Raw genomic sequence first — 16122 nt, forward strand, 5'->3', positions numbered from 1 at the left:
GGTCGTTAAACCAAACTTCTGATAACACTACGGACTTATTCAGTCTATGTGAGGTCCTCATGGACCGGCCAGTTCAACCTAACCTAAGTAATAGCATTTTTTTCTTTATAAAAAATTCCCTCTTTTGCTGAGCAGTTGAGCCACTGTTTCGAAACAACCCTTGAGATTTTAGAAGTATGCCTAGTTATCAACATGAGCTCTAATGGTATTCAAGCCCAAATGTTTGTTGAGTATATTCGACGCCATTTCGAATGAACGCAAATAACTGATAGGTTAACTAGAGTTTAACCCTGCCAGATCGGCCGCTTAAGCTCAGCTTAAACTTCAGTTAAAGTATACTGAAAAACTGCAGAGTAGGTTTAAGCGTAGTTTAACTGACAAACTGAGTTGAACTTGCACTGAAAAACCGGGCCTAAAAAATATGATATCTCCAACCACAAATCACACACAGTGTGTGTGTGATTAGTGATCTTCAACGGCCTTTGATTTTAGGGTTTACAAATTTTTGTTTTGCAAATTTAAGCAGCGCCGCGCGTATTTTTCAAAATTTTACAAAAATTAAATTTTTTGTCATAAAGTTAACCCACATATCAATCTTCATCACTACATATATCGGGCTTTGGTAATGAATTATTGATTTTTTTTTCATTTTCCGAAATTTTCAGTGATAATTTCGGGATTATTCCGTGACCATTTCGGGTTCATCCGTGACCATTTCAAAATCATTTCGGGAGTATTGTCGGATCTTTCCGGTTTATTTCAGGACAGTTTCGAGATATATTCGGATTTGTTTCAAAATCATTTCGAGACTATCTCCCGATCAATTGGGGATTATTTTTGGAATAATGTTGGAACTATTTTTGCGATTATTTTCCCTATCATTGCGGGACTATTTCGGATTAAGCTCTTGGTTGTTGCTGTATACCGAGCCTATATAATCTTTTATTTAATTCTTATTGGCTTATCGGAATTTTGCAGTCAGTACTTCCTAAACCGTCATTCCATTTTCGGTTTAAAAAAGGATATTAGAAGAAGTTTGATGAATAATCTCTAGAGTATTATGATCGTTAGTATCTTCTCTATTTGGGAGAGCAGAAATCTTGGATAATTCAGTAGATTGACAAAGATGGTGGTCCTCGAATGTCCTCGACCGTACATGGCAACCAAAGATCTTTGATCATCAAGATAAAAATATCGAAGGGAGCATTATGACATTAGAAAAGTCTGGAGCACCGAGAGTTGGGGCACATCGTGACTTTTCTGCATGCAAAATTTTATTTACTTTGTGATTGAACCTACGTTCGTACACCCATCTGGGTAACCTTGAACCTAAACTGATTGCTGCATGCTGTTTTAGTTTTGTAGGATGAGGCTAGGCTCTCACTACTGGCGTAGTTTTGTCACTGCACTGACTGGTTTCAGGCCTTTAGCTATCCCTCGTACTTGTTCCGTTGATATTTTTCATTCTAGTCTCGTATCCGCATGGAATCTAAGATGTGCTAACGACCGGAGTCGAACTAATTCATTATATCGAGTTATCTAGCTAATCTCTAGAGTGCGTTTTGAGTTTTATTTAGCTGAATTTCATATAGCCTATGTAATTTGTGATCTCCGAACCAAAGGCAAGCGAATCTATGCCTCAGCCGTCTTTTCGTTACAAATGCACTCGCAGAGTTAGCCGAGGGCGACCCCATTTTATAAAGTTTTCTGAAACATTTTCACTTTTGATGTTACCTGTGCACTAGGGTGGAGTGAATATTTTTTTTTTTTTTCAAATCGCTTTTGGCTGACTTCCAGAAATTTGCCTTTCTAGACCAGAAATAAGGTGAACCATGATACCAAAAATGGAGGTATTTCCATTTACGGGCCGATTCTGAGCGTTACAGGTAAAATAGTCCCCAGAACATTATGTAACCGAAAATCGTTTCCAGTTCTTTTATTCGCGATTCTGGCCAAAGTGGTAACGCTGTCATCATCGAAAAACTCACCAATGTCTGTGGTGAAATTTAAAAGTTGGTTTTCTTCGCTTTATCCATGGCGGAACGATACAAAGTGGCAGCATGCGACAGCTGAATATAAACTTTTTTATTTGATTTGATACATCAACTTCCGGCGCAGTTCGATTTTGAAATTCGTCCATCGAATTTACAAAAACAAAGTACATGGAATTTTTATTTCTGTTTGTAGGTATGTCACCATGCAGCCACCTTGTATGGTTCCGCCATGGCTTTACCGAAAATGTGTTACTCGTAGATACGAGGTTAACAAATAAACGAAACGATGTGTATATATATGTACATACATGCATAAGATTTTACATAGTTATATTGTAATTTATTCTGTGAAAGTACATAATGTAAACAAATATATAATATATAGCAAGAGGCAACACTATTTTACTATTATCTTTACTTATTTCCGCTTACAATTCTTTATTTTTCAGTTTTGCCTGTTTCTAAACAACAGCTGTTGTTTGGTTATTTCGATGTAACCACCTACTTTTGTGGGTAAAAAATTATCCGGCTACTTTCGCGGATAGAATACCAAAAGGGTGTAAAAGTTTCCACATGATTTCTTTACCGTGGTAAAGAACGTTGTTACCACACTAGAATCGGGCCGTTAGTGTGACGTTAGCCACTTGACTTTTGCGGGGACAATGACAATTTCATCAAAAACAAGCTACCAGATTGAAAAATGTTACGAATTTTTCTAATGTTGATGGATTTCATATTAACCAATACGACTAAATTGCTTTGATAGTTATTTTAAATAGAAAAGAAAAAAAAAATGAGGTCCATGCCTTGGAAATATTTTAATACGAAATATCAGCATAGAAAAGGTTTTTAATAAGATTTTCGAGCTCCCGAAAATTGTTTCGGTGGAAGAAACATGGATCGAAGTATGCAAAGCAAGGGCATATAGCCTTCTTAAGTGTCCGTACGTTTGCTCAGAACATTTGGACAAAACATACACGTTTGTCAATTGCTTGCTCAAAGGAGGTCCTTATAAATCGACACCGCAATTTCTTGATAATTTGGCTACAAGTCCACATTTTTTATTTTATTTTATTTTTTTGGGAGAACATTACCCTGTAGCTCTGCAGGTTAGCCACTAGTTATGAGAGTGTTTCTGCCCGTTGTACCAGGGATCACCTTGCGGCAGCTCCGCCTATACACATTCTGTGCCCTTTTAGCATTGACATAGATGTGCAGACTTTGGAGGTACACTTTTCCCAACATGCCTTTGGAAATATCCACTGTAGGGGCATGATAATAGGGCCATGCTAGAACAACAGGATTTTTCGTGTATTTCTTTTCTGTCTAGGGGTCAAGCTGCCATAAAGACATGAGTCATTATCAACTATTTTTCAATAAAATTGCATGTTTTACTATATTCTCAATCAATATATATGCACATAAATCGTGCTAAAGCATATTATTATTGTCTCAGATGACCATTGCGTTTTCATCCTAAAGGAAATTTCCATCTCGAAAAACCTCAATTTCGCCTTAAACAGTAACGGTATGGCAACGCTTCTGGCAAAACAACAAACATAATGAAACTTCAAAAATCCCCAAATACGTCAAAAAATTTTGAGTGGAACTACCTTCTTTTTTGTATCATGAGGTAGACAATTTTTATTTCACTCATCGTATGTTTAGAGATGCCCAACGCAACTAAACTTTGAAAAAGACGGTAGGTACAAATTTTTTTTTTTGTCATTAATTTACTTTCGCTTGTTGTTATTGTGCTCATTGATTTCAAAGCCTACTGATTTTCATGGCCTAGTATGTGTCAGTAAAACTTTTACTTATACACTTGGTTATAAACATACTATTATCAACAAAAAACTGAAAACACCATTTAAAATTTGTCGTTTTTAGTCATAATATGTAATTTTACTAAAGCTATGTATATTAAGAAAGAAATAAAATAAATATGTAAATAATGAGCTTTGTAAAATTGCGATTATTTTGCTCAACTTCTTGGGGCTGGGGGCACCTCAAAACGCCATCCTACGAAAATAATATTTGGTGATTTTGGTTAACTCTTATAAAGACAACTTTTCATTGCTAGGCCATTACAAAAAAGAAACCAAAAAAAATCCATAGGCTATCACTCTACCCTACTGTGCACAAATACCTAAAGGTTCTGAGGCCAGATCATGTTTGGCAAGAGTTTCTGGCGGTGCCAAATGCAAACGTATTCTCAACTAGGTTTCGTTCACACAGGTAAAATCACAATGAACTATCTGGGCTCAAGTTCTATTGTTATGTTTATTGAGCGGAGTTCCACATATACCTGAAAAGGGGGCTTGGCGCCTGTTGATGTTTCCCCTTCAGTTATCGCTAAGAAGGATTTGCTTTATTACATTATTAATAAGTCAATATCATGGCAAATATTAAAAAAAAAAATTTATTGATCCTTTGGATTTGCAATTCTACAGCAAGGATTGTAAATTAAATACAAATTATAATAATTTTATAATAACCTGGTATGTATAAACATCAACTAAAAATATGAGTACTATTATATTCTTATATTAAATATGACTATATCGCACACTAACTACAAAAGAGTCATAACTGAAAATTTTTCAAAATCGGTTTTTTCCCATAAACCAATTCACAGTACATATCTCCAACAGCCCCTTAAATTTCGTTGTCATTATTTTCTTCTTTAACTGGAAAATTACCGTCATGCCAGTTTTGGTGTTGATTGCATCGCTTGCGCTGTATCAACTTATGAGTACTATTTTTGTTTGTGTCAATGTGTTAAGAACAAGTGAACAGTTTTTTACGCATAAAGCGTATTATTTTAAATTCTGACTATCTTGTTGCAAAAAAGTTTTAACTTTGTTGTGTATTAATTAAATTGTGTCTTTTTATACGTAAAGAGTAAGTAAATTTGATTGTATTATTGTGAAATTTGCTTTTTTTGATGAAATAATTGTCATAAATAGTCATAATTCAAAATTGCTATATATTTTGCCAGTGCGGCCACCGTGGTGTGATGGTAGCGTGCTCCGCCTATCACACCGTATGCCCTGGGTTCAACTCCCGGGCAAAGCAACATCAAAATTTTAGAAATAAGATTTTTCAATTAGAAGAAAATTTTTCTAAGCGGGGTCGCCCCTCGGCAGTGTCTGGCAAGCGCTCCGATTGTATTTCTGCCATGAAAAGCTCTCAGTGAAAACTCATCTGCCTTGCAGATGCCGTTCGGAGTCGGCATAAAACATGTAGGTCCCGTCCGGCCAATTTGTAGGGAAAAATTAAGAGGAGCACGACGCAAATTGGAAGAGAAGCTCGGCCTTAGATCTCTTCGGAGGTTATCGCGCCTTACATTTATTTTTTTATTTTTATATATTTTGCCCGTAAACAAATAATTACAACAAAATTTCGTCAATTCATTTTATAATGAAGGTCTCCTTCTTTGTTAAACTGGATTTCAGTATAACATTACATACGTTTTCACATAAACCGTTTTTCTGCTCTCCTGAGCATTTACATTTTTCAAGTTGGACTCTTTTGTAGTTAGTGTGCGATATATGTATATAAAAGTGCTTATCTAATTCTATACAGCATATGTCATCAGTTTGTAATGGCAGCTCAACGTATTGTTTCACATCGTGTAGTGTTTTTAGTAGTTTCAAAGCAAATGTTGCTGAAGCTACGGTATTTTCGTTACATATCGGTCCTGTAAAAAATAAAGTAATTTAGTCGTAGTATGAAGTAAAGATATACATTAAACTTGCACACCTATAGCAAGTGGCTGTGTTATATGCAGATACTGAAGGGCTATTGACTTTTGATTGTGGCTTTCTTGTCGTTTGTTATTGTTTTAAATAAATAGTCCACCTTCTTCTTGAGGTTCCACTTTAGTTTCCACTTCTATCTCATCATCATTTATAAAGAAGGCATTATCAAAATAGTCCTCATTTTCGTACATATCCATAGTTGTTGTGGAGTTTTGTGCCGAGTATTTTCCAGATACTGAGCTCTCTGGACGGGAAATGTTAAGTCCATCTGATCCTAAAATAGCTAACCTCCTTCGTGCCAAAAAATTTGTAATGTATGCCTGCGAAGCAATTGCCTGATCTAACGGCATATATCGGAGCTGCTGCGCCACATGGGCTCCAAACGTATCAAACTCATCAGGTACATTTGGTTGGGAGTTACTTTGACCGCCGAAGTAGAATGCCTCGCTTTCCCTTCTATTTGCACTGCTTTGGATTTTATGCGCCTGTAATAAAAGATTCAAAATAAAAAACACCTCATTGTTTTCATTTTATGTTCAAAAAAATCACAGAAGAGTAGTAAAAATTAAAAAAAGACTTCAAATACATTATGTAGTCTCCTATTTTTTTTTTTTTGGAAAACTCACGCGTTATATGTTCTTCACAAATGGCTGCGAGCGGGTCATCTCCGGTTAACGGTGGCCGGCACTTTAATAGAAGGTAATTGTGCGATTAGTAATTAAATTTAACTGTTAGCGCTGACCGGAGATGAAAGCGGCCCTAATCCGGGCTGAATCGAAACAATATAAACCTACCTACCTACCTACAATATTAAAAGACCCAAAAAGGAAAGTTAATTTACCATATTTGAATTTGATGAGGGCTTCCCTTCTATAACAGCTTTCAAAAAGCGATCAGCAACCTTAAACCAAGCCACCCTCGGGACGTATACATCATTGGTTTCAACACCACTTTCTTTAGAGGCAATTATTTTTCCAAACTCCCTGGTGTACATTGTACGCAAGCTTCTTATTCTCTGCTTCAGTTCCTCGATCGAAATACCGAGTTTTAGTTCATCGATCATAGCGTTTAGAGCTGTTGTCCTATGCTGGGGGTGTTTATAAAATTTGTTTCTAGGATCCCATAAACATGGGTGCTGTTCGTAGCATTCCAGAAATTTAACGGCATTGACCTTTTTCATGTTCGATAACTGTAAAGATATTTTTTTTTTTATTTATTTTATTATATCTTATACTAGCTGACCCGACAGACATTGTCCTGTCTGAATTATGAATATGAACGGTCATACGCGTAAAGGGTTCTAATTATTAATTTTTCTGGAATGTTCATATTTTCTACGCAATTTTCTTGTGAAAGGGACACGTTTGATCAAAATTGCCGTATAGTTGATATTAAGCAAAAAAAAAAATAAAAAATACAAAAGAATTAAATAGAAAATTTATTTTTTTTCACGTTTGTTGTTGTTGTTGTAGCAGTGCTTCGCCCCACCCAATAGGTGCGACCGATCACAAATTGTCAGCAATATCCTCTAACGGGAGTCCAAGGAAACTTGCAGTTTCAACAGGGGTTGACCATAATGTGAGGGGTGTTAGAGGCGTTGGTTCCACATTACAATTGGATAGATGGTTGGTGTTATGTGGAGACACATTGCAAGCGGGGCATAAATTTTGTATGTCGGGGTTGATTCTGGATAGGTAAGAGTTTAGCTTGTTACAGTATCCAGAACGAAGTTGAGCTAGAGTGACTCGCGTTTCCCTGGGGAGTATGCGTTCCTCTTCCGCAAGTTTTGGGTACTGTTCTTTGAGTACTGGATTCACCGGGCAATTCCTGGCATAAAAGTCCGACGCCTGTTTGTGGAGTTCACTGAGGACCTGCTTGTGTTTTTTTGCTTTATACGGCTGACTTCTCAGGTGCCGTATTTCCTCATAACGCTTGCGGAGATGACTCCTTAAGCCCCTAGGCGGTGTTGGCTCATCAATCAGATGTCTGTTGGGTTGCCCAGATTTCTGGGTATTCAACAGGAACTGTTTGGTTAGCATCTCATTTCTCTCCCTGATGGGCAGTATTTTCGCCTCATTATATAGATCGTGTTCTGGGGACATAAGGAGACAGCCCGTGGCGGTTCTGAGAGCAGTATTTTGGCAGGCCTGTAGCTTCTTCATTCAAGTTTGTAACAAATAAGTATACTACAAAGTTATTAGTAAATAACATGTGACACTTAAACTTATAAATGCGGTAGGTAGGGCAGTTTGTTTTAAATCTTTAACAAAAATATTTATTATTTTGAATTATAAATACTTTTAATTTGAATTTAATTTAGTTCTCGTACCGCTCTTATTCTTGTCGCTCTTATTCTTGCAGAAGTCTGTCGCACCTGTCGCAGACGTTTATCACGCTGTTCTTGAGACTCGTGTGCACGAGCCTCTGCTGCCCTGAGTCTTTGAGCTGCATTTCTTGCTGCGATTTGTTCTGCCGAAAGATGAGCTCTTTCAACACGTTTGCGTCGTCCGTTTCTGCTCCGCGCATTGTTGAGGTCAGATTTTTTCGGTGGCATTTGACTGAAAAAAATTAAAAAAAAAATTGAAAAACATTCTATTATAGCACATTGATTTGAGGAGATACTAAATCGATCGATAATTCATTTAGATCCATCAAATTACATCTATAATACAGTGTGATTTGATGAATAGCAAATTTAATAATATAATACTTACATATATATCTTTTAATTAAAGAGTTTTTAACAAAAAACAAAGAGGATACAAATAATATACTTCAGTAACTCGTGTCCGGTTATGCCAACACCAAAAATTTAAAAATTAATGACGATTGAATTTCACCTCAGCAACAGGTGGTGATGTTATTAAAATAATACTTTCTGAATCAAGTCAACAGATGTCGCCATACATAAGCATCATTTGATGCTAATAGATAATTGTCTGTCAAATAATAGACAAATAATTTGCAATAAAATAATATTGCGACTATAAACTGAGATATAACCTATCCTATATTTCAAGTTAGATCAAACTACACACGGGGTGCAAAACAAATTCAAAATCGGTTCAGTAGTTTAGGAGTCCATCGCGGACAAACAATGTGATATATATAAAAATCATATAAAGAAGATATATTATATTAATTTCGTCGAACCTCCCGAGTTCCGATAATTTGGATTGAATTTCGTAACCACCACAGAAAGGCAGTGGATAATTTCGATAAAGCCTAAATAAATAGCAGCAGAGCTCTTTACCTTCGACGAAATCAATGTTAGAGCTCATAAAGTCAACAAAATAGATAAAGGGTATTTTATATAAATTTGTTGTTCTGCCCTAAATTTGGCCTATCTACATACATTTTAAAAACCTTTTTCCGTCCAACTCTGCCCCCCCCCCCCCCTCTTTTTCCTAATCCTTTTATTCACTCCTCCCTCCGTCTTTTTCGCATCATCTATCTCCATCTTCCTTTCATTCTATCTCTTTCTCAGTCTCCTTCTCTCTTCTATCAAGTTCTTCCCATTCTTTTTCCTCCCTTATTGCCTGTCCCAGAGGGTGGTATGGGTTTTGTCCCAGTCCCAGTCCTAGTCCAACTCAAAGTCTCAGTCCCAGTCCTAGTTCTAATCCCAGTCCCAGTCCGTCTCTGGTCTACTTCCCGGAAAAAAGGTTCGTAAATACTAATATAGTCAAATTTATATACCAAATTTCAGGCAAATCGCATAGGACGTATATAAATAGGTATGTGGGTATTATTAATTCATGTCTTTATTTCGGCTTCGCATGCATATTTGAGCCGCTCAGTGCACACTTCGATTAACTCCATAAAACGAAAAGTTGAGAAACACGATGATGTAATGTGTATTGTTTTTAAAAATTCCTCTGATAATATGAATTCAAATATATAATGTAGAATGCATAATTGCTTTCATCTAACGGTAAATAAAACAAGTAAAGGTGTCTAAGTTCGGGAGTAACCGAATATTATATACTCAGCGTGAGCTTCAATTGTACATTTCATTTCAGATAAATTACTTTTCTACATAACACGTGGCACCGCCCGTTTAAAAAGAAATGTCTCCACATTTCCTCTTACAATAAAACTTGATAAGTGAAATATCATTGATTCAAAACTATTTTTTGCTAAGTTATAGCTTATTATTCTTGCCTACGACCCTTTTAAATTTGTTTTATATCTAAGTTGCCGTGGTCTTTAACCGATCCCGTCCATTTTTACTAGAAATATTTTCTGCTATAAGGAAAATATGTGTACACAATTTCATTACGATATGTTAATTTTTCTTCGAGTTATGGCTCCCGAAACATAGAAAATTGCTTAGTCATAAAAAGGGCGGTGCCACGCCCATTTTTTTTAAATTTGAAGTTTTTCCTATTTATTATTATAAATCCACTTGGGAAATGAAATACCATTTCTATAAAGCTCTTTTTTGCAAAGATATAGCTTATTTTATTCGTCCACGACCCTTTTAAAAATCATTTATATAAAAGTGGGCGTGGTCCTTAACCGATTTCGTTAATTTTTCTTCAAAGTATTCCTTATAGTAAAGGAAACCTCTCTGCCGAATTTTGTTACGATAGGTTTAACGATTTTTGATTTATGATTAATAATATTTGTAAAATTTATTTTATCACAAGTGGGCGGTGCCACGCCCACTTTAAACATTTTTTCTAATTTTTATCAAGAGTTTCAATATCAGTCCACATGTCAAATTTCAGCATTCTAGGTATATTATTTACTAAATAATCAGGTTTTTTTGTGTTTCCCAAATGTTATATATAAAAAGTGGGCGTGGTTATCATTCGATTTCGCTCATTTTCAATACCAGTCTATTCTGGGTACAGATAAACTCCTGTACCAAATTTGGTGAAGATATCTCAATATTTACCCAAGTTATCGTGTTAACGGACAAACAGACGGACGGACGGACATGGCTGAATCAAATTTTTTTTTCGACACTGCTGATTTTGATATATGGAAGTCTATATCTATCTCGATTCCTTTATACCTGTACAACCAACCGTTTTCCAATCAAAGTTAATATACCCTATGTGCAAAGCACGCTGAGTATAAAAAATAGTGTATTTAAATAAAGTAGATAACCCTACAACTGCTATACTATCGTTTGCATTGTGCTTCTTTTTATCTGTTTTATCGATGCGATATTCGTTACAAAATATTATTGAGAGGGAGAGAGCATCTTCGGCTGTTTAAAAACAAATAAGCGTCGATGCACGGCCAGAACAGATACAGCGTTACTGAAACGATTTACGTTAGAGTATGGAGTTAATCGAAATGGCTTCTGAAATAAATTACTATTCAATGGCGAAAAAAATTTGCCATTTAACGGTGCTAATGTTTATTATTCAGGAAAGTTACTATAAATATAAGAAGTTAAGACTATACCAAGGGCTTTGACACTTAAATTTAAGATTTTTCAAAAAGTGGAGTTAATCGATGTGTGCACTGAGCAGCTCATTTATCAGTTTTGCCAGTTTGATGGGACTAAATCGAATATCACAATGCAAATTACTTTAGAGCTCTTAGCAACGGATTTTATTTGCTATCTATATTACCCACACATTCTAGGGCTACCCGGGTCCATTTTTCGGCCTATATTTCTAGACCTTGTACGTCGATCGCAACCAAAGCTATGTGATAACCACCGCGTGGGGTATACGCAACTTGTGTGAAAGCTTGAACAAAATCGACCGACGCATCTCTTCAAACACCGGCGACCAACTAATACACATTTTAGCCTTTCCTTTTATATATAGATTTTTATTTTTCACACTTCTCTATAATATTAAAGCGAAATGCAGATATTCGCTGCTTTTGACATTCGGCTTAAAAATTGCACATGGAACAACTAAACTCTCCCGAATTTAAAAAAATGTCTTAGTACCTCTAAGCCGCGGCCCCCCTCAGAACCCCGGGCCTGGGGGTAATCCCCCCATTCCCCTCCCCCCCCCCCCCATCTCGACGGGCCTGGTGATGTGCTATACTTGATATCATTCGCTATATTTTTTATTGATAAGCACGTTGTTTAATTAAACACCAACCAATTACACCGAAGTACCACCATTTTATTATTACGTATAAACATTTAAAAAAAATTGCAATAAAATAATATTGCGACTATAAACTGAGATATAACCTATCCTATATTTCAAGTTAGATCAAACTACACACGGGGTGCAAAACAAATTCAAAATCGACTCAGTAGTTTAGGAGTCCATCGCGGACAAACAATGTGACACGTGATTTTCATATATATTTTTATTATAAATAATATAAAGAAGATATATTATATTAATTTCGTCGAACCTCCCGAGTTCCGATAATTTGGATTGAATTTCGTAATCACCACAGAAAGGCAGTGGATAATTTCGATAAAGCCTAAATAAAAATAGCATCAGAGCTCTTTAGCTTCGACGAAATCAATGTTAGAGCTAATAAAGTCAACAAAATAGGTATAGGGTATTTTATATAAATTTATAGTCTCGTAAATTAAACCAATTTTTTTTTGTCTGTTTTTTTTTTTTTTTAATTAAAAAAACATACGAGAGGAGCATCGTGCTATATCAGCTATCTCTAAATTTGCTTTTAGAAAATTCTATCACAGAATGTTTTCAACTGCGCACTTCCCTAAATCTTATTCAAAAACGCCCTAACACAGAATTCATTTCAGAAAAGTCTAATAAAGGGCGTTCTTCAACCGAATTCTGAAAAAAGGTGTTTTCAAACAAGTTTTGAGAAATTCTTCTTGATATAACTTTTGAAAGGCCGAAAATAAAAATAAAAACAACAACAGTTTTGAGAAACGACAAAAAGCAAACGTTTGCAAAACGGTAGCCGAGATGGAGCAATGTTTTACTCCACGTTGATGTATTGTGCAAACCGCAATTACATCATTGCAACTATATCTGAGTTCGAATCGTCACATACGATGACGGATCTGGATACTGTAACAGGTTAAACTCTTACCTATCCAGAATCAACCCCGACATACAAAATGTATGCCCTGCTTGCAATGTGTCCCCATATGACACCAACCATCTCTTCAATTGTAATGTGGAACCAACGCCTCTAACACCCTTCTCATTATGGTCCACCCCTGTTGAAACAGCAAGTTTCCTTGGACTCCCGTTAGAGAATATTGATGCCAATTTGTGATCGGTCACACCTATTGAATGGGGCGAAGCACTGCTACAACAACAACATGACGGATCGACAACCTTACGAAATGTACGTGATAGATACATCAGTCACATGAAGAAAATTGAACTATAACACCCGTTACATGATTTATTCCATGCTTTTTTATTTATAATAAATAAAGTTGTTGTTGTTGTGCGATTCGCTCTGAGGGTTTCATGGTCTTATCAAATATAGTTTCAGTACGTTCCGGAACCAAAATTATACTTGGGGCGATGCATAAATTACGTGACGCTCATTTTGCCGCTTTTGGACCCCCGATCCACACCCTCCCCCCCTCCTGTGTGACCTGTTGTTGCTGTTGTTGTAGCGATAAAGACGATATCAGAAAGGTTAGGGGAGTGTTATCGAGTTATCGATCTTGACGTTCCATTGCCGGTTTTAGATCCGGTAGTTTCCGATCAAAAGCATCAAGTACAAGGCTGACCATCATGGGAACGATTTAATATGACCATATTGAACCATCTAAACAATAGCACCCTCTCACACCCTAGTTCTATGACGATCTTGGGGTCGCCAGAGTCTTAGCTGCAACAGGCGTACCTGCCGCGGGTATATACTCTAAGCGCCCTAACCCGCTGGGGGTTGCTTGCGGCCACACTAGAGTATTACGCGGGCGTTCCCGAGATGGTCGGGCTAGTACCTTAATGGTGCTGTGTGACCAGGGCGTACCGGATCTGTATCCGGCAAAGGAACATCACATCGATAACGCTCCCCGGGGCCTTCGAGGAGTAACCTTATCGCTACAACAACAACAACAACGCTGGTCTAAACCCGCGCCGCTCCTTAGTCGCGTCACGTAATTTATTGACAATGAAGAATATTAAACACATTTTTGGGTTGCTTATAACTTATATAAATACGTTACACAAACAGTTATTCTAAAAGAAACTCTGCTTTATAGACCTGCAGATATTCCGTTGAATAAACCGGGTACACCTGAAGAAGAACAAATATTAGTACGGGCATTCATATTTGGATTGCTGTGTAAGCATTTACCTCTGTTAAGCGCCTTTGATATCGGCACACAAGTTCATAGATCTTAGTTTTAAATTCTTTAGCATATTGCGGATTTTCTGCTTCCCACAAACGTCCATTCGAGGCAACGAATTGTCCAACATCATCCCAAGAATCACATTTTGTAGTGGCACTTACAGATTCTGAGCATTTCTCAACATGTTTGGCGTAAGCATCGTCCTCGCAATCATCAAATTTGCGGCGCTTGGGTTTGGACGGTGATGGTGTCGGAGAACATTCTTTAGAAGTGTGCTCAGAAGAGGGTGCTAATAATGGGTCTTGGCTTTTCTGAATTTAAATAAAACATATTGATGAATGAATAATAGTCATTGCGTTTAGTTCGATATCTGAAACAGCTTCATGAAGTTTTACAGCAATAGGCGCAAGTCTCATTTCCCTACACGTTTCAATAACTTTGTTTGGCAAGACTGAACCTCAATCATATATTGAACTTATCTGCCAAACGCAAAGGATGGTCAAAAGTCCATTACAAATACGCCTTAACGTCCATACATATATTTTTATACTTAGCGTGCTTTGCACACAGAGTATATTAATTTTGATTGGATAACGGTTGGTTGTACAGGTATAAAGGAATCGAGATAGATATAGACTTCCATATATCAAAATCATCAGTATCGAAAAAAAATTTGATTGAGCCATGTCCGTCCGTCCGTCTGTCCGTTAACACGATAACTTGAGTAAATTTTGAGGTATCTTGATGAAATTTGGTATGTAGGTTCCTGGGCACTCAGCTCAGATCTCTATTTAAAATGAACGATATCGGACCATAACCACGCTCACTTTTTCGATATCGAAAATTTCGAAAAACCGAAAAACGCGATAATTCAGTACCAAAGACGGATAAAGCGGTGAAACTTGGTAGGTGGGTTGACCTTATGACGCAGAATATAAAATTAGTAAAACTTTGGACAATGGGCGTGGCACCGCCCACTTTTAAAAGAAGGTAATTTAAGAGTTTTGCAAGCTGTAATTTGGCAGTCGTTGAAGATATCATGATGAAATTTGGCAGGAACGTTACTACTATTACTATATATGTGCTAAATAAAAATTAAAAAATCGGATTAAGAACACGCCCACGGCGCTTCCCAAGGCAGTCGGTTCTATGTACCGGAGCGACTCGGGATTTTTCCCGGCCAAGGACTGTCATTTCAGTGTGACCCCATTTAATTTGTTTCGTCCCTCCCACAAATTGTCATCCTCCCAGCAGCTCCTTGCAGCAGGACTGCTACATATTCTCTTACTCCGGGAAGGTATCGAACCCAATCCGGGTCCGTCTCCTGACCCCGGTCCTGAGAAATGGTTTTGCTGCATTTGCCAGAAAAGAATCTTTTTAGGACGGTCATACTCTGTTCAGTGTGTCTCGTGCAAGGGATGGTTGCATCGGACAGGTTGTTCTGGGCTTGATCCCAAAACCCGACGTCCACGTAACTTTTATAAATCTTTTGTGGCTCCTTGCTGCTCACGCCCAAGGGCGTCCCGTAGTCTACGCCTAAGCGTATCCCCACTACCTTCCAGCAGCTTCGCTGCTCAGCAAGCCACAACAAGTACCCGCTGCTGCTCGCGCCCCACGGCGCCAACAACTCAAACAGCTGATACCACTCATAACTACTACCTTCGTAGTAGAGCTGGTAGCAATGCTGATCATCAGCCCCTGCCCCCGTCTTCTTCTCCCCCCCTCTTTTCTGGCAGCAATCGTGCAGGTCAGGGAAACAGACTCTTAGTCCCTGCCTCCGTTTGCACCGTCTGCCAGCACAGAATATATAGGTTTGCGACATCCGCTCAATGCAGCTCCTGCCTTGGGTGGTGCCACTTTCCTAGATGTTCTGGTCTCCGCGACGGCAACCCCTCGACGGGTTTCATCGCGCCATGTTGCCAGGTCGCAAACCCAAATCATCCGGGTACCCCAATGCTTGCCCAAGGGCGCCCAGTCCCAAGGCCACAACAGCAATTGCGTCCTGGCCTTCCACAACATAGGCGTAGTCACCCCTCACTTACCCCTAGTGGCGGCGTCACCCCTCATGCACTTCAGAATTCTGCAGTTCAACTGTAATGGACTAACTGGGAAGATTACGGTGATAGTCGATTTCATGAAG

At 37.8% G+C, this 16122-nt stretch overlaps 1 protein-coding gene across 1 annotated transcript; it reads right to left on the minus strand.

The window, feature by feature from the left end:
* Positions 1 to 4395: 4395 nt before the first annotated feature.
* On the minus strand, positions 4396 to 14398 carry LOC137241479 (uncharacterized). Its single transcript, XM_067769090.1, has 6 exons — positions 14378 to 14398; positions 13988 to 14293; positions 13895 to 13927; positions 6600 to 6947; positions 5760 to 6243; positions 4396 to 5697 (listed from the first exon to the last, which is right to left on the minus strand). The coding sequence occupies exons 1-5, from the start codon at positions 14396 to 14398 to the stop codon at positions 5842 to 5844; spliced, it is 1110 nt and encodes a 369-aa protein (XP_067625191.1). The 3' UTR covers positions 4396 to 5697; positions 5760 to 5841.
* Positions 14399 to 16122: the final 1724 nt, after the last annotated feature.

Source organism: Eurosta solidaginis, chromosome 2, assembly GCF_040869045.1.
Source record: "Eurosta solidaginis isolate ZX-2024a chromosome 2, ASM4086904v1, whole genome shotgun sequence".
NCBI classification, from domain to species: Eukaryota; Metazoa; Arthropoda; class Insecta; order Diptera; family Tephritidae; genus Eurosta; species Eurosta solidaginis.

Coding starts and splice junctions, on each gene's coding strand:
- LOC137241479 (XM_067769090.1), bottom strand. CDS start 14,398: ATGAGACTTGCGCCTATTGCT. Junction 6,948..13,894: donor ATTCAACGGAATATCTGCAG/GTCTATAAAGCA, acceptor ATATCTTTACAG/TTATCGAACATGAAAAAGGT. Junction 6,244..6,599: donor CCTCATCAAATTCAAATATG/GTAAATTAACTT, acceptor CTTTTATTACAG/GCGCATAAAATCCAAAGCAG.